Source organism: Dermacentor andersoni, chromosome 5, assembly GCF_023375885.2.
Source record: "Dermacentor andersoni chromosome 5, qqDerAnde1_hic_scaffold, whole genome shotgun sequence".
NCBI classification, from domain to species: Eukaryota; Metazoa; Arthropoda; class Arachnida; order Ixodida; family Ixodidae; genus Dermacentor; species Dermacentor andersoni.
The window spans coordinates 160,078,450-160,106,224 of NC_092818.1; the positions used below are offsets into that span (position 1 = coordinate 160,078,450).

General features: G+C 45.4%; 3 protein-coding genes across 4 annotated transcripts in view; all 3 read left to right on the forward strand.

Annotated features, from left to right (window-relative positions):
• The first annotated feature begins 627 nt into the window (after nt 1-627).
• Nucleotides 628-14,698, forward strand: LOC129385121 (putative cytochrome P450 CYP13A10). Of its 2 annotated transcripts, XR_008612700.1 has the most exons (5): nt 628-852; nt 6,087-6,183; nt 9,695-9,811; nt 11,527-11,615; nt 14,587-14,698. XR_008612700.1 is itself a non-coding variant. In XM_055071198.2 (4 exons), exons 1-4 carry the CDS (start codon nt 6,175-6,177, stop codon nt 14,630-14,632), a joined length of 261 nt encoding a protein of 86 aa, XP_054927173.1. In that variant the 5' UTR covers nt 5,854-6,174; the 3' UTR covers nt 14,633-14,698. The 2 variants fall into 2 exon arrangements, 1 of the variants encoding a protein (XP_054927173.1); XM_055071198.2 differs by lacking the exon at nt 628-852 and having other exon boundaries at nt 5,854-6,183.
• A 7,011-nt stretch (nt 14,699-21,709) lies between these two features.
• LOC126532158 (cytochrome P450 3A8-like) overlaps nt 21,710-27,775 on the forward strand; it is a 39,544-nt gene continuing 33,478 nt past the window's right edge. Inside the window, exons 1-4 of the mRNA XM_072288448.1 lie at nt 21,710-23,333; nt 24,571-24,662; nt 25,391-25,509; nt 25,627-25,789. The gene's annotated coding sequence lies outside the window, so the exon portion shown is untranslated. The remainder of the gene's footprint in view (nt 23,334-24,570; nt 24,663-25,390; nt 25,510-25,626; nt 25,790-27,775) is intronic.
• Nucleotides 23,193-25,852, forward strand: LOC140218579 (cytochrome P450 3A19-like). Its single transcript, XM_072288378.1, has 3 exons — nt 23,193-23,333; nt 24,571-24,644; nt 25,627-25,852. The coding sequence occupies exons 1-3, from the start codon at nt 23,193-23,195 to the stop codon at nt 25,850-25,852; spliced, it is 441 nt and encodes a 146-aa protein (XP_072144479.1).

A 27,775-nucleotide genomic window follows, 5' to 3' on the forward strand; every position in this document is an offset into this window, starting at 1 on the left:
TATTTGTGTTTGCGGTTGCTGTTGCTGCTTGTTGGTATTGTATTATAAGGTGAATAAACACCTTAAGTCCAAATCTCACAATGTCCCCCTGGCCTGGACCAGCCGTGGTCGCAACTCACTGCGAACCGCGGGTTAGTAGTCACAGCTCTGACTCTTAGGGCTGCTGCGAAAGTGCTAGCGAGCGACTGCCGCTCCGCCGGTGCTGTGCGATCCAGAGAAAGATCAGGTGCGCACGCGGGAACTTGAGTAATACCACTGTATTTGGCGCCCAACATGGGGCCGTCATGTGATTAAAGGCTTTCATGTGATTGAAAAAGGGAATGAGATAATATGGAAAGAAGAAGGTATGGTTGAAGGACATTTCGACATGCAAATATCGATATTTCGATATTTCCATGCAGCGCGCGTTTCATCCAGCGGCACGTTAAGCAAGTGCCGATTAGACTGTAGTCAGGAGGTGACCTTGACAACTCGACTTCCGCATTATACGGGTTCCACTCGTTCACCCGGGAATCCCCGTCCCTTCTGGTTCCTCTTGCCAGAGAGAGAGAGAGAGACAGAGATAGTTTCGTACCCAAGACAACCCACACGCATTCTCCGGCCGGCGTTGCCTTCACTGCAAATCTACGTAGCCGCGAGCGCTGCTGAACCAACGCCTCGCGAATGCGGAGCTTGGCCGTCGACGAGCGGCAACGACGCGCCTTCACCGGACAGCGAGCGGATCGTTCGGCGTGCAGGGGGCGCTGGGAACACCCCTGTGTATGATCGTGCGCTCAGTAAGACATCACGAATTGCGGATTGGCCATGGCGACCTTCCTGGGATTACCGGATTGGATTATCTTCGCGGCGACGGTCTGTGTCCTCTTATATCTGTGAGAATATTATTTCACTTTGAGAACCCTGACGTGCTACGCATCCTCTTGGCAGCCAGAGGAAGCTGCGTGCCAAGTGGCGGGTAGCTAAATAAATTAAGGATAGATAAAAGGAAGGCACAAGAAAGAGTGCAAACGTACGCAGCGCATTCAATGGTTGTGTGTTCCAGGTGCATGCGTACATGTATATCCCTGTAGGAACGCATGCTAAAAAAATTGGAAATGGTCCTCTCAGTTAAACATAACTCTCTCTCCCTTGCGTCGCTGACAGAAGGCGTCTTTAAATGGCAAGGTTCCCAGTGCTGTTCCAGAACTCGCCGGGCGCTTTTTTCGTCGTGACGAGAAATTGGATTTTTAAGGCGAAAGCCTTAAGTTACTCATATCCCCGATGGGTTTGAAGAAAGCCCGTCGTCTTGTCCAATGTTACAAAAAGTATCATCATCAGCAATGACTCGTATCGCCTAAGCAAGCAAAGAATGCACTGGCTCATCCCTTTCGTAATGCTGAGGCTACAAGTACGCATCAAAGCGAAGTGAACAGTGAATACATTCATTGAATCCCGCATAAAACGTAGAGAAACGCGGCGTCTTGTTGAGTGGTACGAAAAACCGCCTGACTTTCCTAATGGCTCACACACCTGTAAGCAATGGCTCATGCCCCGGAAGCAAGCAAAACATGCAATGACTCATACCCCCGTAAGGCTGAGGCTCCTAGAGCTCAGCAATGTGAAGCCACACCATTGAACTTTTGAATAACCTTCAAGTGTCCTTAAGGGAATTGTCTCATGGTCAATTTGTTGTTCAATTGCCCAATTATGTTTGCTAATCTTTCTTTGTTTTCAAGATATGTATTCACTCCTGCGAGTTCTTGCTTAAGGAAGATGGCAGTAATTGTAAATAATATAAACAAATAATAACTGAACAGGACGTACATTCATTGAAATCACACCTACAACATAGGGAACAGCATACGTTTCAATCCCCTACTGAGAGGATGCAACGTAAAGTCGAAGAGAAACGTCGTTGGCCAGAGTCTGACTCCGCTGTACGCACACGCAAAGCCGCAGCTAAGCGTCGAAAGCGAGCCGAAGAAGGTGAACGGCGAAATCAGCAACGCGACGATGCGAGTCTTGCGCATTGCCAAGTGGGCGGCAAGATTTCGCCTTCACGTGTTACAGGAGTTTAGCATGCTGCCGAATTTTGTTTGTTTCGTTGTAGTTGCTCTGCTATTTATTCGCTGGAAAACGAAAGCCAAAAATCTTTTTTTTCCACAACTCCTCCTGTGTAAGTGGCAAGCAGAGGCATCAAGAGGTAACCTGAGGTTACAATAAAGCGGGCGGCGTTGTATCTCCCGGGCACCTAAGCAGCAGCGGAGGAAGCAGAGTGATCCATCGGTTCGGGCCGCCGAGGCGGGATCGTGCCATATAATGTTGCGCCTTACTTCTCTGCCGATAGGTTGTACATTCTGGAGAGTCTTGCGAAGCAATATTCACAAAAAGTAAGACAATGGAAAAGCAGAAGAATATAAGGTCGCTATGGCAGGGTGTCCCAGAGTTAAAAATATGCCGATGCAATCTTAACACGACGCGACGAAACGCCTGTCACTGAATATTGTATGTAGTAAGCCAATCTATTTTTTTATATTCTGCCTAATTACAAAAGTGGACAAGGTTAACTTCATTAACCAACTTCTGAAGCAACGAAGTTAGGCAAAAAATTCCAATTATCAAGTTGTGGAGCGCTTTGCAACATGTCCGATTAAACAGTTTCTAACTTCTTATCTATCAGGCATTAGTGCTTTTCCGCTTATTGCAGATGCCTGCGAAATACAAAAAAAGGAGAAATACCACGTGACAAGCCCACTCACGCGTCGCGATTGCAGCGCAACGAACATAGCATCTAGCAGGGCGTGCTACCGCTTAAAAGGCGACAGGGCAGTGGCGTAAGCGTCGGCGGTGCGATTTACGCCCCCGATGTGATTCCCCCACGGCGGTTCATGATAGCGAGAAGCCGGCGACGCGGCAGCACTCAAGGTTAAATCCATTGTTCGTTTGTACGCGGAGCGTTTGGCAACGCGGAAATCACGGCGCGCAAGCGGGCATTTCACCTGGTACATTTTTTATCTATTTTGTGGGTATCTGTAGTAAGAGGAAAAAAATCACTAATGCGTAATAGATAGAACGTTGGGAACTGTTTAACCAGACGTTTCGCAAAGCGTTCTACAACTTCCTAACCCGTTTTTTTTTTTTTTGCCTAACTTCGTTGCTTCCGAAGTCGCAATGTTTAGTTAGCCTTGACTAATGATGCAGTTAAGCAGAATACAAAGAATAGTGTGAAAATTAAACCTGAACACCCTGTAATTTATGGGGTTTTACGTGCCAAAACCACTTTCTGATTATGAGGCACGCTGTAGTGCAGGACTCCGGAAATTTCGACCACCTGAGGTTCTTGAACGAGCACCTAAACCTAAGCACACGGGTGTTTTCGCCCCCATCGAAATGCGGCCGCCGTGGCCGGGATTCGATCCCGCGACCTCGTGCTCAGCAGCTCAACACCATAGCCACTGAGCAACCACGGCATGTATATGTAGTGCAAGCAATGAGAACAGAAAGAACAAGTGAAACAAAAAAAAGCAAAGAAGGCTAGAGATATCGCAAGCATAACATGACCCAACGCAAGACATTGCTATTGAAGCCGACCAAATTCAAAACTAGGAAGAAAAAAGATTGGAGGACGCTTAAGCTTCACTTTTAAGAGTGGAATGCGGTATGATTTAAAGATCCCTGACTGCTTCTCACGTTTCCCAGCAAGTGCAGCTTATGCAACCTTAACGTGTACCGGGAAACGCTGACGGCGAACGGTATGTACGCAGGCGAGCTTTCTTGTAGAAACGCGGCCTCTTGTGTAGGCCCATCCTGAAGGTTGTGCACAGAAGCGCCAAAATATTTACATCATTTCGAAGTTTCTGTTATTGTTTCGCACTTTTAATGCTTAAGTCTGGGAAGATTTAACCTGAAAGGCATGCGCTGTCGGTATTTCGTTTCGTGACAGTGGTTTGCGGGCTCTCATTCTCCAAATTCGGAGGAATAACTTTCTCAAGAATGCAAGACATAGTATGAGCAACTTTAGTGACAGAATGGCGTGGCAATATAGACTGCATATACCGCATGTGCATATACCTAAATATATATGGCACTTTTCGCTCACGGACAACTCTGTCGCCGCCGACACCGTATTTGCTGCGACGTGGGGCTTTTAACGCTATCAAGTTAAAATATCGCCCCTTACCAACTCGCCTAAATGCGCAGTTTACTTGTGAAGATGGACGGAAAGGTACGACTCACCCCTTAGTCTATTTATTCCAAAACCTGTCCTATGCACGACACCTAAACCGCATCGGCTCCTCATGGGCTGCATTGTCGTGCTACTGAAAACGAGGTAACGGGTTCGGAAGCCGGCTGCGGCTGTTAAATTCTGGTAAGGCCAACCCCAACAATCTTTCCACACGCACGCCTTGAGAGCCAACTCATGCGCCACTATCGCTATGCTGTGCTCGTCCTGTGTTTCCTTCACACAGTCGACCATTCTTTTTCTGCTGTTACCACTACGAATGCTTACCAACTTGCTCACCTTTCTACTTTATTACTTCTATTACTCTCCCGTACCGCCCCCCCCCCCCCCCCCCATACTGAGTCTTCAAAAGAAAAAATGAAAGGTGTCCTTTCACACAATATTTTATTCGAGATGTCGACAAATTCGTCTTAGCTCGGCCATCTGCCAGCGGCATGGATAACTAATATGGCAGAGCGGCGGCCCCGGAAAGGCGGTGGTCCCAGGTTCGAGCCCCGGACCACTTTTTCTTCAACTGCGAGGTTTTTCTTTCGAGTAACCCGTATGGTTTTCCTTTGTAGCAATTGTCACGATTGGGTGGATGTCTCATTTTCCCTTAATAATACAATATAGGAATTTCGCTCGGTCTTGAGTGACTGGCGCGGCGGCCACAGCTGTGTGTCTTACCAAACCGTAACTGCTTGATGACGTCATTAACCTGTGCCTATTTCGTCACGCAAACATCAGCTTTGCCGTCACGTGACGTGAAGAATGAACAATAAGGCGGTTCCTACGAATCAGCAATTTTGTCGCTCGTTTCATAAACACGCTGCTTCAAACTCCCAGTGGCGTTTCACTGATGTGCCAATGTGGCCCCTGCCTAAGCCTCAAAATTGGTATAACAAACATCTGGGGCCGAGTCCACAAAGCTTATCGTTCGTAAGTGCTCTCATTGGCAGGTCGCCTTTGCTAATGAAATGTCCTGCACCAGGATGGGCTGGAATTGGTTCTTAGGAACAATTCTAGTTTAAGAGCTTTATACGAATACCGGCCCTGATGAAGAGAGCGCTTTCTGCACTTTTTGTTACTGCCCAGTTCATTGATGCACTTTCTGTGCAAGCTGCAGTAAGATGTCGCGATACACCTTTCAACTTAGTATATACCTGTCGTAGAAAAAGGTTTAATTAAAGGTGACGCTAGTAATATTTTCGAATTATTTCGATTATGGTGGCTGACAGTCGGCAGTAAGTTATTAGCAAGCTGATGTATTATAAATATTAGTTATATACATTTGCTTGACAGTCGATAGGTTCTACAAAGATGATACCATAACATGTCGGTAAGAGCAGCTCATAAGGATGGACTATGTGGTTCTTTGATTTTAAAAATCGTTTACCAACTGTCACCAATATCTTTACAGCATGTTATTAAAACGCCTAATGACAGTTAATAAACTCGGTTCTACAATTGGTTCTACAAACATTAATCTGTTTTGCAATGTACTTTTCGCTAGAAATTTCAATTTCGATTTTGTGCTTCTGAAGCCCTGAAGCAGGAGTTTTTATGAGGGCTGAGACCAGAGAAAAAATAAATGGCGTTTGTCGATGACGTCGCAATTAGCGATGTATGCGTGAGGCTGTGCGTGTACTGCATGGGCATGTGTGGGATGAGTACGCATGCGATGCCAGTGGGTTGTAAGTACTTCTTGCATATATCTCCGGAGTGCGACATCCTATATTAGTTCAGTGGTTCGCCAACATTTCTGTGGCACGTGAATAATGAAAAAGAAGAAAACCGTGTCAATCTAAAGACGTCGTTTTTCAGGTTGCGCACAACACGCAAAAACAAAACGCACGAGCAACGGTTATTTGTGCAATCTTCGCAGGTATGCGTATCGGAATCGCAACTACTGGAAGAACCAAAATGTCACGCCGGAGCCATTTGCCCTCATATTTGGCCCCACGTTGAAGCTCATGTTCCAAGTAAGCTATTATTTACAATTATTAGTAGTTATTGTTACAAGTCTGCCATGTACCGACGCCGTAAAATAAGTAAACTTCAGAGTTTGAAATTCGAAATGCTTACATCTGCCCGGTCATTCTTCGTTTCAAGAGGTCGCATACGGGGCAGCTCACTAACCATTCAGATCACATACAGTACAACTCACGAAGCATTATGACTTTGGGGCGACCCTTCATTGAGAAAACGAAAAAAAAAAAAAAAGAAAAGGAAGAAAGAATAGTTCAGTGGCTATCAATTATAATGATCTTCCAAGAATATGTTGTCATTATTGGCCATTTTCTTGTTTTGTATAATACGTGTTTGTTCTTTATACCAACACTTCACAATGTTAAGACCAGTATGTACCTGCCTGCTTGATATTTAAACTGCTTGCAGTTTGTTTGTAAATAAATAGGTGCATAAATTCAAGCAGAATGATGACTTATATGCTTAAGCAGCATCATGAGGCGTGTTCCTGAAACGTGTCTCAAAAATTAGTTCTTTTTTTCTGTAATAGCCTTACTACGAGTTTGCGCACGGGAATGAATAGCTTGTGGCCTCCACTTCCCGTAACCTCACAAAGTGTTGCACCTCATGGAACCCAGACTATTCGATTATTCAATGGCGCCTGTAGAAATACGCTGGTTCCTATCCTCTGGCAGATTGTAGTAAGGCACATTGGCGATGCAAGTATTGCTGTCTTCTTACCGAAAGCTTAGGGCTTGACAACTGAGGCGAATTCGAGTTATGAAGATAGCTTCGCGTTCACACGTCGCCACTACTATGCTGTGTAGTTTTACATAACAAAATGATTTCATGGTTGCCTTCCTCGCGTCGTCGTGATTGATGTGATCGTTGTTTTATTATTTCACTCAACTGATCTAGGAAATGTTAGCGCCATTTGTCGTCTGGCTTTCAAGCCATAACTCGTCGTCAGACGAGGAAACGGAAACGACATGATGGAAAAAATAAAGCAGCAAGAGAACGAAAAAATACGCTTAACACAAAGGGTGTCTGGAAAGTAATGACATCATCCATAACGAAAGAGTATAAGGATTGAAGGACTCATATTTAATGCGGTGTACGAATTCAGGCCGCAAAAATGATATAAAGCTTTGCATAATCATTTTCCTAATAAACTACCGAGTCATATACCTGCGTGATGAGTAGCTATGCTACAGTTATGCGCAGGAGTGAGGTTCGCTTTTGAAGGCAGTAATTACCATGCTTAAAATAATCAAATATCCAGGCGATATTGTGCGCCAGAGATCCACTCTTCACTTAAGTTTGCTGCACTGTATTTTCATTCATTACATGAACGCACGCGTTCTGTTTCGTTGAATTTGGCTTCAATGCCCTCTTACTTTACATCCTATGCATTTCCTCGATACCAACCGGTACAACAAGTATGGAAAATTATTCGGGTGAGTGCACTAGTCACAGTTAAGTAATTGTCTCTGGCTAAGCAAAAACATGTAGGACACACAAAATTTTAGGAGGTTTATTTGGTTCATTGCATCGAACGCGAACCAGGGCTCTTGAATACTAGACGCCACAGAAATCTAAATGTAGTTATCTCATAATGACGCAGACGATAAAACAAGTGTTTTTTTTAGCTTAGTATGGTAGACATGTTATTGGCCGCTCGATACCTGGAAGTTCGATACCGGCAAATTCTTTTTTAAGCACTGAAAGCTTAAACCATACTCAAAAGCAGCGCTTTCGATGAGCTGAAGTGAGATTTCAGTTGTGGACAGTTTAGCACGCCAGTCGCTAATTAATTATTTACTGTACTAATCAAGTTCTAGAAGAAACAAAATATCACCGCCTTTTTTTATATATACAAATCTGCTCTCCGTTGTTGGGAAAGAAAGGTGAGCCAGTCGCCTATTTTTCCTTCATGTGGAAAATTCGCAAACCATTTTACATCAAAGAAAGTTCAAACTTGTTCACATTCATTTCTGGCTATGGAGGGTATTCCCGATAAGAAAACAGTGAAATAAATTGACAGTTGATGAAAGATTATTACGCTAATTATTGAATTAGTAATTGATTTGCTGAGGTCATTTGATGAGGCCTTCGGGTGTGGGATTAGTACCATAAGGTGACAATCGGGAGTTTCCTGGTGTCAGGACTCAGGCCTCCTGTCACTGACATGGGAGGCCCTCTTGAGAAAGGGCCGGCGGTCAACCCATCCGCTATAAAAATGTGGCGAGAGATGGCTTCGCTTCGGCGCCTGGCAGAGGTGCCTTTCACGCGGGGCATTCGGGGAGTTATCGCCCCCGCCTACTCGAGTACGTGGGTTGCCCACAACACGACCATCGAGGTGACAGTAGTAGGGTGGGCCGTCACGCTCGAAGGTAGGACTTCGGTCCGACGATGACCCAACGTTAATGGGCACAGGACGTATAGCTCTGGCTAGCGACCCGGCCCTGGAATGTGGCTCGGTACGCCGAGCGGCACCAGTATAAGCAGTATTTCTGCGTGAGCAAAGGTCCTGGGAAGGGTGCCCGGCCCTGACCGAACCGTGTAAGGTCGGGGGGATACTGTTTGGCGGGCCAATACTTCTTTGAGGCGCTGTGGCTTGGTACTTCCATGCTACGAGCGGGACGTCCAGCGTCGTCCTGTAATCCAAGCGGAGCTCGGGTGGTTGGTCCAGTCACAGGTGGATCTCCACCCGTCCAAATGGATGGGGCATCACGGTGTGTGTGCATAAACCGTGTGACATTTGTTGTCACACATGTCAGGCATTTAGGATGGGTTCTCATGAGCGTCCCGACTCGGGCGCCTTACCCCGGCGTTTGGTTCATCCCACAGCGCCAGTTCTGCTTACCAAAAGTGGCCCACTTGGTACTCTCATCGCAGTGGGAGGCCTCAAGCCAGAAGGCCTCCCGTGCACCCATTGATAGTTTGAGAATAGATTGAGGACGTTTCGACACCAATGCCTCTAATCATTCGCTTTACCAGGTGTGACTGCTCTCCCATCGAGCGCCAGCTATCCTGAGGGAAACTTCGGAGGGAACCAGCTACTAGATGGTTCGATTGGTCTTTCGCCCCTATACCCAGGTCGGACGATCGATTTGCACGTCAGAATCGCTTCGGACCTCCACCAGAGTTTCCTCTGGCCTCGTCCTGCCCGGGCATAGTTCACCATCTTTCGGGTGCCAACGTGTGCGCTCTCGCTCCGCCCCGGCGACGAGTGAGCGCCTGGGACGGGCCGTTGCTGCTCCCTTTTTCGGACCCCTGTGCGGTCCGGGATCGCAACGCAGCCCACAAGGGGCCTTCACGTTTCATTGCGCCATTGGGTTTCGAGAGACCCATTGACTCGAGCACATGTTAGACTCCTAAAATGTCAGACATTTTAGGATGCAACGGTTACTTTGTCTATTTATTTTTGCTGAAATTGCCGGAAGTGACATGCGGACCTTTTCTAAAGGGGACAGTGAACAGGTCAATGAGTCTTTCCTAGCCACCCAATTTCTCCTGTTACAGACGTTCAAGTTCTCCGACCCCATATTGGACAACATGATGAACATCACTCCCGTGGATAGATGGCGTAAGATTCGACCGGCCTCGAGTCCTGCATTTTCCACTGGAAGGCTAAGAAAGGTGATGATAGTTGTTGCCTTCGTTATTTTTAGCAGTATATAGCCAGTACGTAGCGACAGCGCCATATTATAGAACAGAGACGGTCGAGGACAAGAAATATATTTTTTAAAGCACATGCATGCTTAAGGGAACGCTGAAGATGCATAGCCGGTGGGAAAGTAAAAACGAAACAAGGAGTTCACGAAAAGATGGAGTCGAACTGCTGAGCCAACGGGCGGACCAGGAAAATATCAGACTGAGTCAATGTTTCAAAGACACGTCTCTTTGTCGAAACATTAGCTTCAAGCTTACACTTTTCTTTGTTCTGTCGCTGGTTATCACGTGAATAACAAAATAAGAAATTGGAAACGTGATCTGTAAAGACAAGGAATGATTGAGACGTTCTTTAAACGAGCGTAGCTGCTTGTTTCCTATTCATGTTCAATGCATAGAGTTTTATTGCTCCCTGAAGGAATATGCTCACATTTCTTTAGGTTAATACGAGTGAACATAGCCCAGCGGGGAAGTAATTATTGAACGCCAAATAACATATCAGAAAGAAGTCGCAAGCAGTCCTTTTACTGCGACATTATGGAAGTGTACTGATCATTCTGCAGAAGGCTCGATGTCAAGTATATGTTCAGCAGTAGAAAAAAAATTTTTTTATTATTTAAGAGAGGCTACATTGTTTACGAGTACTTGGGTACTATAACTTCTATCTAGCGCGTTAAAAAGTTATAAAAGGGGGATATTAAAAGGCCTCTGTAAGAAGACAGTAATGATCCATAACAGTGTGGGAAAACGCTTTTTTCGCGCTTCTGGAAGAAGAAAAACAGGAGGCATTGAAACAAAAACCATCTTTTACTGTAACAATGGTATCGAAAGATAGTAGCTTGCCTTGAAATACCCATGATGATAAATACAAGAATTGGCAGGTGCGTAGGAAACAGCTTGGTGAACGGCATGATAACGAATGTTAAGCCGTGAGAACCCTGGCTTTGGGATGGACGTGTCGGTCTTACACCGCAGTACAGATTTTACTGACTATGTCTGTTTCTTAGGGATCATTTCGAACACAAACTTGTTTTAATGTTCGGGCATAATAGGCAAAAAATAGTTGGAAGAGGGTGCAACACAGCGCAGTCGAGAAGAATTCTCAAGAAGTGCACAACTATGAAAGACGTTGCGTGGAACGGCAATATTCCATTATGAAGCCATGCGGTAATGTACCAGTGCACTCACATTGCTGCATAAATTGTTTGCACATATTACTGTCTTTTGTTCAGTAACATAGTTATGTTTTATTTGTTTTTGTAGCTTGTAAGAGGTTTTAAGGCACAGAAAATCGTCCGGAAGTCGCAATGATAGTTAAAAGGGTTTATTCGTGGGAACATCCAGGTGTGCTACTTTAGTGGCATGTAGCAAGCAAATATTGCTAAAGATAATTAGCGCTAAGAACACGCACGCACAGAAAAATAGTACGAACACAAGTAAAGGATGCAGCAATATCACACGATGACGCTTGCAAATCAAACACGGCTGCTGAGCATTCACATTCAGAAGCATGCCTTACAAACAGCGGCTCAAGTATGCAGCTTAATTATCTAGGGCTATTATCCCTCCACCGTTAAGCAACACAAACTAGCGCAAGGACTAGTACTGCTTGAGCAAATATTCCGTTTAAGTTGCCATAGTCAGAGACATGATGTATAATTGGCATCTACAAATAAACGCAGATGAATTTCTTGATTGAGGACTGCGCAGTGGTGACAGCACAACACCTGAAAGAGGAGGCGGCAAAGGAGGAGGACATCGACATCAAACAGTGAGTGCCCGCGCCTAATTTTCGAAATAAATAATATCATTAAAGAAGTAGCTCCAACGCTCGTATTCTCAAGGAGATCCGGGATATCGGCCAAGGATTTTACTTTCAGGAGCAAATAATAGGGAAGCCAACGAAATAGCATTGTTCATAAAACTGTTACGGGAGCATAAAGAAGAGAGAGGAGGAAGAAGATCGCGAGAAGCTTGCTGCAGCGTGGTGTTAGTAGTCAGCCATCTTAACTCCATTGACTCTGCTTGTATATACATTGTGAATACAGTCTTATACTCTCAACATACCCCTAGCATATTGGTGGGAGGTGCGGGGAACCGCGGCTTAAAACAGAGCTCTGCAGTGGACGTCACATCACCGTCCTCACCATGAATGACGGTGAGAACTTGAAATCAACGTCGCTGCCACCTTTTCACCATCGCCCACTACGCCGCTGTCCTCTTCGGTTGTATTCGTCCCACCCAAGGGTCCTGGAACTTTCTTCTGACTGATGACGCCGACGTTGAAGAGTGGGTGGCTATGTACGAACGTGTGAGTGGAATCAAGAGATGGAAGCCTACGCTTATGCTAGCTAGCCTGTTGTTGTTCCTAAGAGGCACGGCAAAGGTGTGGTTTCCAAACCATGAAGGGGAGCTGACTAGCTGGGACCTGTGCAAATAGAAGTTCACAGAGTTCTTTGGCAAACCAGCGGGCCGTAATATTGCCGCAAAGCAGGAACTGGCCTCTCGTGCCCAATCCCCCACGTAGTCCTATGTCTCGTATATCCAGGACGTGCTGGCGCTTTGGCGTGAAGCCGATCACGACATGACAGAAGTTGAGAAGGTAGGGCATGCGCTCAAGGACATTGCTGACGACGCCTTTAATCTGCTCATGTGCGAAAGCTGCTCTAGAGTTTATGCTATCATCAAAGAGTGCCGACAATTCGAGCAGGCCAAAAGCCGACGCGTCTTGCAACCATTCGCCAGACTTCCCAATACTGCCGCAACGTCGACGTGTGAAGATCAGCCCGCACAGCTGCATGCGTCACCATCAGAGGACGTGGTGCGAATCGTTCGACATGAACTGGACGCGATGGCGCCCGCAGCTTTCTGTGCGCGCAGCCTTCATGCTACCCCTTTTTCACTTGCCGTCATGCAAGCCATCGCTCGACAGGAACTTGAAAACACTGGCCTACATCCTGTCTGTGCTATCGACCACCTCACAACCAACGAACGCCTTTCTAGTATTTTCGCTCCACCCCGACGCTTCTCTGCGCGTTATCGCTACGCGTTCCCTTTTTCCACCACTACGACTTAGTGGTTGTTGCATAAAGGCGAGTTTAAGGTCCCTCTGCGGCCGCCGCTTTGACGGGGATGGAGTGTATAAACTTTCGCGTACAGTGCTTGGGTGCATGTTACACAACCATAGGTGGTCAAAATCAACCCGCAGTCCAGTGTCCCTAATAAACCACTACACAGCTTCGAAATGCTCAGCCAACGTATCTAATGCGTTCATTCCATTTCTTGCGTGTACTGCTTGGTTCTTTCTTGCTTTAAGCATTGTTCCAGTTTGCCTCACATAAACTGGTGCTATCGAATGTCAATCAATAAAATAAAACGGAGCTTCGCCTGTACTTCACCAATATTGCCTTGTTTTCTCGAACAGCCCATTAACATTCAGAGAGGAAACATTTCGAGAGCGTCTCCGTTATCTTATAGTGGCTCCTCCAAGTGTCATGTGCATTTTCAAAAATAATTTATTGCCGACGAACCTCTCCAAGACTGCATAGCTGTACTGCAAGCATAGCTGCAGATCATCGGAGTGCGTGCATGAAACATCCTGGAGCATGAACGCGTTATCAGATTGAATTTACCGATGCTCATGCTTTCTGACATAGTTTTGTACTCGGCCGAATTTTCTTAAGAGGAAGCTTTATCTCAGGCCCAATTAACTCCGATTAAATACATTCAAAACGCAGAAACGCTTTACTGGGATAACCTTCAGGCCCATTTTAATGAAATGTGTTGCATTTGGGAGATGATGTTAAATTATAGTGACTGTTTGAAGCGGATTATTCATTTAAGTCCCGAATTTTTTAAAAGAAACTTTAAAAAATTGGTGAGATTGAAAAAAAAAATTGAAGCACGAATTTTTCGAATACGCAGCCCTACACTAAGAACAAATATCGAGGTTCTGTCCACTCCATCAGTTAGATCATCCAAGGCGAATAAGTTTGATTTATCAATTTCCATATTACGTGAATTTGTTACACTGCTTGCAAGTGTATTCCAAAAGTAATACTCACACAATAGGGGTCTATCTAAAAGCTACATAAGATATATAAATTTTGTCCGCATTAGATGTACTGTTAGATACAATTTACAGAATTGTGAAATTGTTTTTCATTGCTGAGTTACAGTTGCAAACTTCATACTTTCCTTTTCTGAGAATTTGTGATATTGCTATTGTGAACTGCTATTAAAATTTGCGACGTAAATTAAAACTATGCTGCCTATAGTAACTAGCCTTTCCCTTTTTCTTTCAAATGCAACAAACGTTTTCAAACTTGGTGGAGTGGTTGCGGAGAAAAACGATTTCTCCTTTCCTATGTATTTTAATAGGAACCCCCGAACTAAAGCTTCCTCTTAATGCCGGGGTTGTTAGCCCGTGCATCTTCCTCATTATCAAAGAATACTCATATAAAAGTTATTTGCATGCATGTGCATGGGGCGAGTAGTAATGAACAGACTAAGTACGTTACGTTAAGATGTACCCAAGGTACGAAACGTTGTAGCATTTACCATTGGCTTGGGCAAGTTAAGATATATTGAAAGAAAAAACGTGGTGCTTGTTTTCATACACATGCTGCGGATAGCTCTGACACTTTGGGTTAAAGGCCGAAATTGACTTTAGTTTCTTCCTTGGATAGATAAATGAGGCGCTGAAATGGCGAAGCCTGCAATAAATAATTTCTACATTTCAGTTGTATTCCCAACCATCTCAAGATTACTTGGGCTGCGACCATTTAATATGGACATATTTCTCTACTTCAAGGAGATATGCCTCAGCATCATCAAGGAGCAGCAGTACAAACAATCTGTAAGTAACGTTGTGGCTGTTTTGTAAACGTTAATTGACGATTAATACAGAAGCAAAGCTTGCGGCTACCGACGCCGATACCGTCACCACCGCCTTATCCAGACATGACTTTACGGCACTGCTCTCCTGTGCAACAAGGAGAACCTTCAGTATGCACTGGGCCATTTATAACTATCGCCAACATTACCTTTTTACGCCAGACCTAGAACTGAGTTTCAGTATTCCTACTTAAGCAAAGAAAGTTCATACAACTTTACTGGAGACTCAAGGTGGCGTTTATCGGACGTTAACTTCATAAGATGGGCTGTAAAAGTGATTCCGACTGTCACAGCCAAAGAAAGAGACAATCTCGCACATCCTCTGCGACGGCCCTCATCGCAGTAAAGAATGTTGGACGCTTAATGCCGGAGTGTCTGGCTTGGACGACAGACGGCTTACGCAGCTGAAGATTCTGGCGCCATCGAAAAACACCAAAGGTGCATGGCGAACAAGAGCCCCCTTGAACTTCTTTAACGCAGAGCGGGCTCACCTCCGAGATTTAGAACTGCATGACAGGCGCATGCGTATCGTGACGTGTTATGCGATGAACATATTTACGAGTCGCACGCATAGGTAGTTCACTATAGCCACTATAGCCTTCATTGCGCACTGTCTCAATTGCCTTCCCTTTCTCCTTATCCGCTAAATGTAATAGCAGGCCAGAGAGCTCTTCCGGCCAATCCCATTGGTTTTTGGCATAATCTATATATATATATATATATATATCTTAGCGGCACGAAGACTTTCTTCAACTCATGATGGACGCCAAGGAAGGCAACCTTGCATCCGCAGTAGAAAAGGCTTCCGAACGCGACAATCAACTCTTCAACCTTGGTTCAGACCTGAAGCCCGACACGTCGTTTTCATCAAACAAAAGTATGGCTATCATTTACTAAATGTTATTTTTTTAGGATCTAGTAAATGGAAAAGGTGACTAGGTGTGATCGAGTGACACGTACAGACACGAGGCTGAATATACATCAAGTGATGTTGAAGACCTCAGTGCCGCTGAAATATATCATTGTTAGTGCTTTCTGTACAGTTGTAGATGAATAATAGCATAAGGCCGTTCAACAAGACTGTAAGGCTGGGAAGAAAAGAATCGCACTATAGCCAACGCAAAAATAGGAGAGCTTCGCGAAGAGACAATGCAGTACCATTTAAAGCTGTTACTACGCGTTCACGCGTAATCATACATTACATGTATAATACAAGGCACGCTGATGACAAGGGGTGAGCGAGCAAAAATGTTACAGTGCTCTTCAAGGTGCGGACAAATGTGGCTGATTCATTGAAAACAGGAGGAATCAGGCGTGAATCCGTTTAAATGAGCATTCTGTCAATACGCTACCGTAACCATACCTCGCTTACATTAGCCCATGCTTGGGCATCGAGAATATCCCACGAGCAGACGTGTTTTTCTGCCTCTACCTGTATCCACAGCGTTGGCCTTTTACACGTTGAAAAAAAGAATTATCTTGGGCCAAGATGATTGTCGACAAGTGATTCTTCCTAACGTATGCAATGTGCGATTAACATATCAACGAAGGAAAAAGAACTTGATGCTTTGCACGCCGGAAAGGCCAAGCAAGCTAAATGTGAGCATCTCTGGTTAACTTTTCTGGACATTAGCAGGTATAGCCATGGCAGAGCATATTCTCGATTGTTGTTGATTTTTCAAAGTGATATTAGGGCAGTATTCCCGATGGTGGCCATCACGGTTTTGTGTCTTCATTATTTCCCACTTGGTTTTAGATTAGTTCAGCGCTATGTTTCAAAACCAGAGGATAACTAAATGCACTTTCACAGTAGCGCATACAAAAACTCAATATGCAGCGTAAGTTGACAGCGTAACAATTACATGAAATATTCAAAGCAACTCTTACGAGTTTGAAAGCTTAATGTGAAGAAGGTTGATGCCATGTGGTCTTGAACCCGGCATTGATCTTTTCAATATAGCCGTTGCCAATGCTGTAGGTTTCTCGGAACTACCTCTTTGAGCCCAATTCACGGTGACAGTCTTGTGTGTCACAACAAAATACGGTACCTGCGCACAAAAAAAAAAAACATAGTTTCACACTGAAAGCATAAAAAATAGCAACGATATAGGCACTGTAACATTTTTGCTCGCTCACCCCTTGTCATCAGCGTGCCTTGTATTATACATGTAATGTATGATTACGCGTGAACGCGTAGTAACAGCTTTAAATGGTACTGCATTGTCTCTTCGCGAAGCTCTCTTATTTTTGCGTTGGCTATAGTGCGATTCTTTTCTTCCCAGCCTTACAGTCTTGTTGAACGGCCTTATGCTATTATTCATCTACAAAAAGTATGGCTGTCATGAGCGCTTGCCATAGCAGTGGGAACTTCAGTGGTACCATAGCTCAATCGCATGCGAGGACAGTTGGTCTTTTTGACATTCAAGAGCCGTTCCTGCAACTGGTTAGTGTTTTAGAGCTAGAGCACGGAAAAATTGGCTAGGCGCACCGTAACACAAAAATTATGCGCCAACCAGGACTCGAACATGGAAAGTAGGCAACACACAAACCGAAGCTGCTAGCTTCGACATCACTTGTAAACCATCCTACGTGGTGCCTTCCTTCATACTGGAGATCCAAGAGGCATATGTCGCTTATCTAGGATGAATCTCGCTTAGTTCGGTGGGGGCCCAGGAATGCGCTAAACGAGATGACCGAGCAGCAACGTACTTAGCCAGAAGATCGTCGTCGTCGCTGCCATCTGTAGATCACATTTAGAAATTAAGGAGCGGGTAAGGTTACTAAAGAAGATAGTGAATGTTTGCCTCTTTTCAATAACAATATAGGGAAAGGGGCGTCAGATCGAAAAGCTGCAAGAGGCAGCTTCAAATCTTTTGATGCTAGGTAACAAACGCCACAACTAGCAGCTCATCATCTAGGAAATATTTCTGTATCCAGACTAATGGCAAACAATAAAATAAGAAAAAGCCTATACTGGTTCATATGTACCACACAAAGACGTCATAAAACGGCATTAAATCTATAGAGAAGAGTGCGTGCGCGGTCTAATACGTTCAGTTAGCTACAAGTGCAGTTCGCAAAGAAAGCGGCGCTTTAAAATCTAACTATGGGAACTTTCTCTTATAGCTACATATTTAGGTGCAGCTTGGCGAAGCTGATCTTCGTAACAGTTACTAAAGAATAATATTGGAAGAGGATTAGGAGCCGGGTTTCAACGTTGCTATAAGGGTAAGGTTAAACCGTATTTACATAACTGAGAGCAGAAAGCGTGGAGCTAGTGCTGCGACGATCTTTATAACCATCGATGTGCATTTTGCAGCACTGACTGAGGATGAAGCAATGGCCCATTGCGTGCTCTTCTTCTTCGCTGGCCAGGACATGACCTCAAGTGTGATCTCGTACACGCTTTACCAGCTGGCAATTAACCCCGAGGTGCAGGAAAAGCTGAGGGAAGAAGTGGACGAATGCTTCACTATGCACGTACGCTAAGTCCATGCTTATATATTGTAGCTTCGCATGTTACAAAATATACGCCCTTTCTTATATGAAAGTATTCGAAGCAGTAACATTCAACAATCTGTTACTGTCCGTCGTTTCCATAGCGGCTATATGCACTACAGAAAGAAGAGTCATTCTTCTTAAGACCCTTTTGAAGACCCTTTTTTGCTGACGTTCCCTTGTTAGTAAAACTACAATGATGCTGCTCGCCGCATCGACGCTGAGGGCAGCACTGCTCCAACACGTGCGATGCTATTCGTTTTAGTTAATTGAGAGGAAACATGGTAGCCACAGTAACGATACCAAACGTAGATCTGCGAACATGTGGCACATAAACGCGATGTACTTCACAATCCCCTTTTCATCACGGAGGTGGGGGGGGGGGGTGCACCTCTCTCCAACGCCCCCCCCCCCCGTCTCGCTCTCCGTCTCTCTCCATTCTTTTTATTCCACGTCACCCAGCGTGGGGTAGAAAACCCGAGTCTTGACTGGTTAAGATCCCTGTCATCCTTATATATATATATATATAGTTCGTGTTTATTACACACGACGCGTACAATTGAGGGAGATAGCATAAACAAATCAATGTTACGGTAACTTGGTTGGCGGTGCCCTCCTGTTGATTGTTCTCTGTCAGGTATTCCCCTTTGGTGGCGAAGATAATCCTTTGGCCACTCCCCATTAAACGCATTAAAAAGTTCTGCGGGGCGAGCAGTGGCGAAAAACAAAGAAAACGAAGATGAATGAGCCGCGGCTTTATATAATTTCCTCTCTATAGCTAGCTCTCTTTAACGCTTTTCTGTCTACTAATGTGCACTACATTGCTCTAAATCCTTGCTAGCAGCCCCTTGATATAGTGAAAGTATGTTTAAGTACAACATCATGTAGTTTTTTTCTTCTTTTGTTCCTTTCTCGGATCAGATATAGTTATCCCAACTGTATATAGTAACCCAGAATATTTATACCTCCATTTCAGTCCTACGTCAGGCCATTGCAAAAATGCTAAAACTTCGACCATTCAACGCAGACATCTTTCTGTACCTCAAGCAGATATGTCAGAACATCATTAAGGCCCGGCAGGACAATCAATCCGTAAGTGACATTTCCTCGGCGTTTACGAAGCAGCTGTTTCATGCTTGTCTACTACCTCCTTTCTGGCCACTAGCGCCACGAAGACTTTTTGCAGCTTATAATGGATGCTCAGGAAGGAAAACTTGGGTCTACGGCAGAAAATATCACTGAGCGGGACAACCAGCTCTTCAACCTTGGCTAAGATGTCAAGCCAGATAGTTCATTTTCGTCGAACAAGAGTAAGACGATTTTAATTTGTTTGAACTGTTGAAAACAACGCGCCTTTTTAATATGGGGTCATGCGCAAAAAAAAAAAAAAGAGTGTGGCCATTACAAGAGAAAAAAGTCACTGCAGGATAGCATGAGAAGCAAAAGTGACCACCAGTAAAGATATAGGTTTGCATGATTCGTTTGGAGCGCGTGATTAACACGCCTAGCTTCAAGGTTTTCGCATCTGTGTTGTTCAACCCAGTGCTAACTCGCATTGAGTACCTGGCATTAAAGGGGGCTAAAGAATTAAATAAGTTGAACTGTATAAGCAAATTGACATTTATGCAATTATAAATACGCCACTTTTATCGCGAGGCGGAGCTTGATGACCCAGAAATTGCGCAAAGTTTAAAGAAGGATCGTGACGCGGACTTGAAGCTCCCGTGCAAATTCGCCAAGACGTCAGAGATATTGACGGCGTCCACTGGGGCCTAACTTGTTTTTTTTTTATCAGCAGAGACGGAATACACTGTATTGTAAGCAAGCCAAGCACAAAATTGGCATGTTTATTTTAACTTGGCAAAAATAAATTTCATCTATAACCGTACGTGTAATTAGTTTTACAGCGAAGCTGGTTATGGCTCGGGTTCCATGAATTTTTGCTCTGCGTCAACAACAATCTGGGCTGATCGATCCTGGTGATAGTGCACAAAGTGTCCAAGCGCAATGGCACATAGCCTTGTGGACTCCGGGTAGTAGGCCCCAGAACCTGTAACGTGCCCTTCAACTACCCTTGTCACACCTGGGACCGAAAAATGGCACAAGGATAAGAACAGAGGCATTCGAAAATGCTGTTTACATTTTCCACGCGATCAAAATAACTTTGCGTCTTATTTGTAACTTTCCTTCATTCAAGGCAAGCCTGTGCGAGCGTGTTTCTGTGTAGATTTTTGTTTGTTTATTGAAGTCTTACGCGATGTCAGGCGACAACGACAGGGGAACGTGTTCCCCTCACTTGGATGCCACGTGCGACGATTGGACCTTAGCCCAGAAGGCCCACCCGCGGCGACCATGTCTACGTTCGCACCGCCCTCTCTTTGTCGGCGTTCCAAGCGCTTCCCTATCTAACCTTTCCTACCGCTCTCCCGCAGTGGCGGTGCCGTCGAAACGTCACGCATGTCTAATTTCCTCCGGATTCTTCGGGCGGTGGTCCCGTCGTCGGCCCAAATGTATATGCCAGAAAGACAAGCTGCCGTTCTCCATTTTGAATTTCACTTATCTTCTGTCGTGGTAATGGGAAGCCGCGTATTGTCTGGGCTCCCGAGGAGCAAGGTGCCTGCGAAGAGCGACGTACCGCATGAGCTTGGCATTTTGTGGACTATCTTCATCGACTACCTTCATTGTGGACTTATCTTGCCGCCCGTCGGCGACGATCGCATTATCGTTTTTGTTCCTGCCCTCGCTCTTTATAGGAGCGTTGCTCCTCGACAGTCCGGACTTTACGCGAGTATGGTAGAATTCATATAATAATAACAGAGGTGATACGAGTTAGTGGGTGAATAAACTTTTATTGGGTCCAGCAAAACGCGATAAAACGCGCACACGGCTAATCCCACGACGGGAATGACAGGTCTAGCCTGCCGGCCCGATCGCGGGCGTGCTGGACGGCCAGGATTTGGTCCTCAAAGGCGGGACTTCGCAGGAGCGCGTCCCACCCTTCCTTAGTGAACTTCGGGCCCAGTGACCCACACTCCCAGAGCATATGAGACAAAGTAGCAACCTCACCACAGGCCACGCAAAACAATTCGGATAAATTTCGGGATATATGCTGTTAAAGGACGCGTGATTTAGGTAGTAGTTCGTTTGCAAGAGTCTGAGCGTGACCGCCTGCGGCCTGCTAAGCTTGGAGTGAGGCGGCGGGAAAACCATTCTCTCTAATTAAAAGAATTTAGTAAGTTCATTGTGCGTGACAGGAGTGCCTCTGTGTCCGGGGAGAGAGGCGCCCGATCCGAGAGCAGTGCGGTCGATAAAGCCACGCACAGCCTCGTGGGCAGACTCGTTGAGGTTCAGAGGAACCCCCTCACTCGTCCCGAAGTAGGAAGGGAACCAAAGGATGGAGTGTTTGGAGGTGCAGCCATGTTAGGCGCCTTTCAGAATTTGAATTACCTGCCGGGCTACGCGGCCTTTCTGGAATTTTTCGAATGAGGGCATTAAGCTTTTCCCGCTAGGATCTGCGCCAGTTGTGCGTGGTGCTAGATACGGGACCTTTTCCTGAGCCTCCTTCGAGTTCACCAGACCACATCGCATCGCGCCACACCTAAGTAAGGAACGCTGAAGCAGATCTACGCCGTTCCCGAGGCTTGGCACGTGCAAACGAGTTGGCGTCCCCCACCTCGTGCGCCGCAGGTAGAGCTATTCACTGCTTGACTCTTACCGAAAGTGTAGCGAGAGCCTGGCACTGTTCCAGGTAACATGGGTCCCGAGGCAAGACGGCTGTAATGCACCGTGAAGCCCTGGCAGCAATCCCCCCATCCGCCTTTGTGAAGGCAGTTGCAGACCGGGAAGGCAATAGCGCTGAGAGAAGTAAGCTTCGGACAATTGGGGCCCAAGGTGCCACCCTCTGCGCCGGGTGTAACAGAATTGCACGGGCGCCTATACCATTGGCCGAAAATGACGACACCTGAGCGGGCTCGCCGTTTGGCCGAACGTGACGTGACTTCAAGACGCCGAAGGGCTTAAAAGCCAGAGACCGGGAGCAGCAAGGGAGCATTCCTTAATTCATCTCTTTCGAGCTTCTTGCCACGGGCCGCAGCGTCCGAGTTGCTGCCGGCCTGTAATGACTTTATGACTGTTAATTTCTTTGTACTCTCAATGTAAATAATGTAAGTAAACCTCCAGTTTTTCATCTCAAAGTCCTCCTCAACCTCGGCCAACTCCCGCATCCAACGACAAGGTCCAAAATCTGGGGCACAGAAATTGCGATTGTCCTCCAAATCCTGACAATGGCCACGATGTAGGTGAAGTGACACAGCACAAAGGCGTTGATCAGCCGAAGCAGGTTGTCCTCCTTGAGGCCACGATGTGTGTTCATGACCCTTCGCACGAGGCGAAATGCATTGTCGGTCTTCGCAATGATCTTGCGCAACGCAGTGCCGTTGCCGCCACCTGATTCGATGAACATGTCCAGGACTCTGATGGTGTCGACCGTGGGTATCGGGTCACCGCTCCGAGTGAACAGGTGAATGTCACTTTCCGAGAACGGTTTTCAGCCCTTGTGTCTGCCGGCTTTTTCTTTTATATAAAGCAGAAGATCAGATTTGGTCGGGGAGCATCTGAGTCCGGTGAGTAGCAGGTGCCCCGTGCCGTCTACCGCATCTTGCATGGCGTTTTCCACTTGCCCTTCGCTACCGCCGATGCACCAGATCGTGGTGATACGAGAATGTGTGTGCTTACCTTTCATTATGATGACCACCGATCGAGACATTGAATGCGTTCGTACCTTTCTTGAGAATTCTGTGCCACCTCTGTGTAGAGTGCTAAACAGCTTCGCTGGCCATCCACCTGCGCAGAGTGCAATGGCTCATTATGTATTTAATTCTGGTTAATCGCGATAGCATGCTTCTGACACTGTAGACGTAAAGGTTTGCTTGCAGCCCTGACTGAGGACGAGTCCATGGCGCAGTGCGTACTGTTCTTCCTCGCTGGTCATGACACAACCTCAACAGTGATCTCGTTCACGCTGTACTTGCTCGCGATTCACCCTGACGCGCAGGAGAAGCTGAGAGAGGAAGTCGACGAGTGTTTCAAGGTTCACGTACGCAGTCCCTGTTGTTTATTTTTTATTGAATCGGGCATACTAACGCTTTCGCGTGCTGACATCGCCAATGGATTATTGTACAATAGCTGAAATATCATAATGTCGGGAGTTTTTCGCCAGCTGTATGACAATCAAAGCACAACTCATACCTTGTGCAGGTTGGGTTCGGTTACCGGCCGATGTTTGCGGAATTCAAGGACACTTGTGTTCTTATATTTAGGAACACGTTGGCAATCCGCAGGTAGTGCAAACTACCCTTACCTTCCTATAGCGGACTCTCTCGTACTCCATATGTTACTGTGAGTCGCTTAACTCAGTGAACAAACCGATAAAACATACTGAAATTCACGATTCCATTCTAAATGGAACGACTTCGGTCATAACTTCGAGACTGGAGTATAGTTCACTCTCTATGTTTACGTTCAGCTTCAATGACATCCGTAATGTAGGGACTGAGAGACCGGATACAAAGTTTTGCGTTTTACGCTTCTGAAGTTAAGGAAGCTTTCGTGAAGAATTCCCATTAATGACGATATCGCAGCGTCCCCCGCTTCTTAAAACTCGCTCACAACGGGAAAAGCTGGAAAGTGCAGCAGCTTATGCGAATGCTCTATAAGAGCGCTGCGTGTAGTCCATTGTTCCACCTGAGCCGCTTTCAGGATAACCATCCACGAAAAATGAAAACGAGAAATATCTGAAGCTCTATGCAGCAGTCTGAAGCGCGTTATGTAATACTAATACAATGTGCGAACAGGATTAGATAAGACGCTATGTCAGAGGAAGGCAAAATTCTACGCCTGGGGGTGTTGTAGTGTAGCTATTGACATATTAGGTGCATTTAGTGTAGCTGAGCTACAGGGAGCTTTTAGAGCCATGTGGTGTATCGCTAATGTTGCTATCGCACCATTCATCAAGCGAGAAAATAGTTATAAGACAGTAGTTTAAGCGTCGAGGTTTTATTACGATGTTAGCTACACGGCTTGTTCAGAGTGGTTAAAGTTTAAAGAGGAACATGACAGAGTGGCATGCAACATTAAAGCGAACAGAAAACGAAACCATTACACGACGCGCCCTAAATTGTAGGCTAGTATATCTAAAATACTGAAGTAAAAGTTTTCGACATCATTGTGAGTGCAACGCTAAAGATTTGAAAATGAGATTAGGAAAATTTGAAAGTGACAGTGCCTCTGGCTTGGCTTCACGGACATGCCGTTCTGCTCTATGTTGTATCCAGGGAGAACATCCGAGCTTGGATGTTGTCACAAAACTCAAGTACCTAGACTGCGTCGTCTCCGAGTCTCTTCGAATGTATCCTCCAGCGACGCGGTAACACCATTCGTTACGCTTTCTCAGTGCAGATAAAATTCTCTGTAGTCAATGTGCCAACGGCATGAAGAATGTAAAATGGGTGCCTTTAAAGGGACACTAAAGAAAAGCAATAAATCAGTTTAGGCTAATCAAGTACTCCTGTAAAACTGTATTTTCTACAATTTCGATGAAATGCGTTAATTATTAGAGGAGAAAAAGAAGGTAAAACTTCCATGTCTTGAACTTCGCGCCAAAACACCTGCACTGGTACGTCAGTGTGAAGTCGCCGACTTAAATGTATATTACCGTGTTTGGGCCCTTGTGGCTCACTAAAAGTTGTTCCAACATGCTAAGTTCTGTGTTCGGGTCTTTTAGAATACAGTGCAGTATATTTTAAAATGAACAAGAAGAATAAACTAGTCTTACAGAGACGCCGCCACGGTAGGTTGTTGCGGGAACTTCAAGATGACGTCGCCACCCTCCTTCCGTTCCGGCGCCTTTTCTGGCTTACTAAATCTCTCACTGTAGAAGTGGCCTTTGGGTAGTGTAGAAATGTGGTGTGCTGGCATGGCACAAATTATTTCTTCTCTTTAGTGTCTCTTTAATGCGGAGCGTTTCTTTACCAACCGAAGCCCCGTTTTCAAATAGATGCCGGGCAACCAATTAGAAAAATAATTATAATAAAAGCAGGTTTTTAGCGTCCATCGGACTTAGCGATCAATTCTTTTTTGCGCGCTCATTTTCAGTATTGAGCGATCACCCTATGAAGACTACGTTCTCGGAGATACGGTAGTGAAGGTGAAGAAGGGCGAGTTGGTGGCCGTCCCTGTATACTCGATGCACTACGGATTACCTATCCAAAAAGGTAAACAGAGAAAACGGTAACCTTAGAGTAGCGCAGCTGTGCTAGTTACCAATGGCGTCATATGTTTGCATTTTTTTTTAGTTGACGAGAGTAATACGACTGGCCAATTTCGTGCAGGTTCACTGACGAGAATGTCGAGTCCATACAACCGTACCCGTACCTGCCATTTGGAGCCGGGCCTCGCAACTGCATCGGCATGCGGTTCGCCCTGCAAATCGTGAAGCTGTCTATCCTGCACACAATCCGGAACGTGAAGGTGGTTCGGACGGAAAAGACAAAAGTGAGTTCGAGTGTTTGCGCCAACTCTGGCATCTTGTGCGTTGCGGTGTATGAGCGGCTCTGATGAGTACACACGCATCACAGCGAAGTATAATAGAGCGAGGAGGAGCATTGCTTGCTGCAGGCGGACCTATTGCCAAGCAGAAACTGCCGCCGATTGCTCCGACTGAGCGCTATTTATCAAGCGCGACACTCTTAAACGCGTCGCCATATGTCTGGTAACACTGGGACATCTAGTAAGAAAAGTGAATGGTGGGCAAGGATTGGAGCCGAGGAGCCACAGGCTGCACGCCATCCACACGGCGCCACGAATGCTGTCGCACCCAGGTGGTTCGCCATTCGCAGCCCAGCTATGCATCATGGAAATTTACAAAGAATAGGCTTTGGATACTCGTGAAACATGCACATATACTCATACGCTAAGTTGCATTGCAGGTTGCAATTTGTTCATTTACGTATGAGTAAGTTTCTGTGCATCGTAGCACCCTCTTACCGTCAATATACAAATTAGCATATAGGAGTGTGAAATGATGTTTTACTTGGGCACATTTCAGTTTTGTTATTTCTCTGTAGCCGCTCCTGCGCAAGGGAATTTTTTTAGAAAAGTAAGGGCTTACTCTGCCCCTTATTTCAGGTGCCCCTGGAATTCAAAAACGTATTCAGCGTCCTGACAGGCAAAGACATCACATTAGGAATTGCGAAAAGGGGTTAGCAATTTTCCTTTATTTCTTCTTCTACAAGTCGTTGAGATTTTGTGGACTAGGTGAACCTGACCGTGCGAACGGCTTTGTCTATTTGTATAGTAAAATACGGACATTTATAGCTTTACAGTTGCAAAGCGACTTCGAGTTCAACAACTTGATACCACCCGGCTAACACCGAGACATTCTTAGAAGACCTGTCGCACGTGTCTGAGCTTTTGGGTGAATCTTCAGTTTTATTCTTTACCTCTTCCTCTACATCTCGTAACTTTCAATGGCTTTACATACCCCACCCCTTAATTGAGAGCAGGACAGCCAGCCGGAGAATGCACTGGCTAACCTGCACGTCACTCCTCCCAATTTTTGCCTTTTACCCTCCTGGATGTATGCGCTTTGTTAAGACGAACGACACTGTACGAAGATGTGCCCAATGCGCAATAAATATAAGAATGGTGTCCTGCGTCTGTTGTAATTATTTCTAAAGAGTCATTCACATAACATTGAAGGAGTGTTCATACCATACCTCGTGCTTCCCCAACCGTGCCACACCTCGTGCATTTACCCCAACATGTTTCGAAGGTTTGTTCTTATATAGCTTACACACTAGCCTTACAACGTACGTAAGAGTCATCTTCCTGTGCAGAGAGTGAGAAAACCACGTTGCCTCTGTCGAGTAGTGGCCGTATTCGTACGTTGGTACGTCTCTTTGTACAGGCCGTCATTATTATTCTTAGTTCTCACAATTACGTAAGTAATTCAATTTGATAAAAATATACATAGCTATTTATTGCTTTATAATGAAGCTGTGTGAGCAAAAATTAATTCTCTAGGCAAAGGAAACTTAGCGCCTTAATTTTTGCGCTAACCATACTCTATATTGTCACGCGAAATATAGCAAAAACTAGTACAACATGCTTATAGTACAGGAATTTAAAGCTACTTGCTAGTTAAGTATTGTAGACATGAGTAAAACAAATAAACAGCGAATGTGAGATATATTTAATGCAAATCGGGAATTTAACAAACGAACAGAACAAGCAACCAACAACCAAAAACGACTTCCAACTTGAGTTTAGCCTAAGAAAACACCGGAGGATGCGATTTTTGGAGGATTTATCCGACATCGTCTTTATCGTTTTGGTAGGATATTTTCTTGTATTAGGCGAAGATGGGTGCTGGTCGCTAGTTTGGTGCTCACCGAGTAGGCCGTAGTTCATTCTATGTGACCAGTGAGCGGAACGGTGAAACGAGATTCACTTAGATGTTTGTTGTACTCTACGTCTGTG

Excerpts from the sequence above, each read along its gene's own strand:
- LOC129385121 (XM_055071198.2), top strand. Across the intron at positions 9,812-11,526 it reads CCACTGGAAGGCTAAGAAAG|ATGAATTTCTTGATTGAGGA; the intron begins GTGATGATAGTT and ends AAATAAACGCAG. Across the intron at positions 11,616-14,586 it reads GAGGACATCGACATCAAACA|TTGTATTCCCAACCATCTCA; the intron begins GTGAGTGCCCGC and ends TCTACATTTCAG.
- LOC140218579 (XM_072288378.1), top strand. The coding sequence starts at position 23,193 with ATGGCGCAGTGCGTACTGTTCTTCCTCGCTGGTCATGACACAACCTCA. Across the intron at positions 23,334-24,570 it reads ACGAGTGTTTCAAGGTTCAC|GGAGAACATCCGAGCTTGGA; the intron begins GTACGCAGTCCC and ends TGTTGTATCCAG. Across the intron at positions 24,645-25,626 it reads GTCTCCGAGTCTCTTCGAAT|GTTCACTGACGAGAATGTCG; the intron begins GTATCCTCCAGC and ends AATTTCGTGCAG.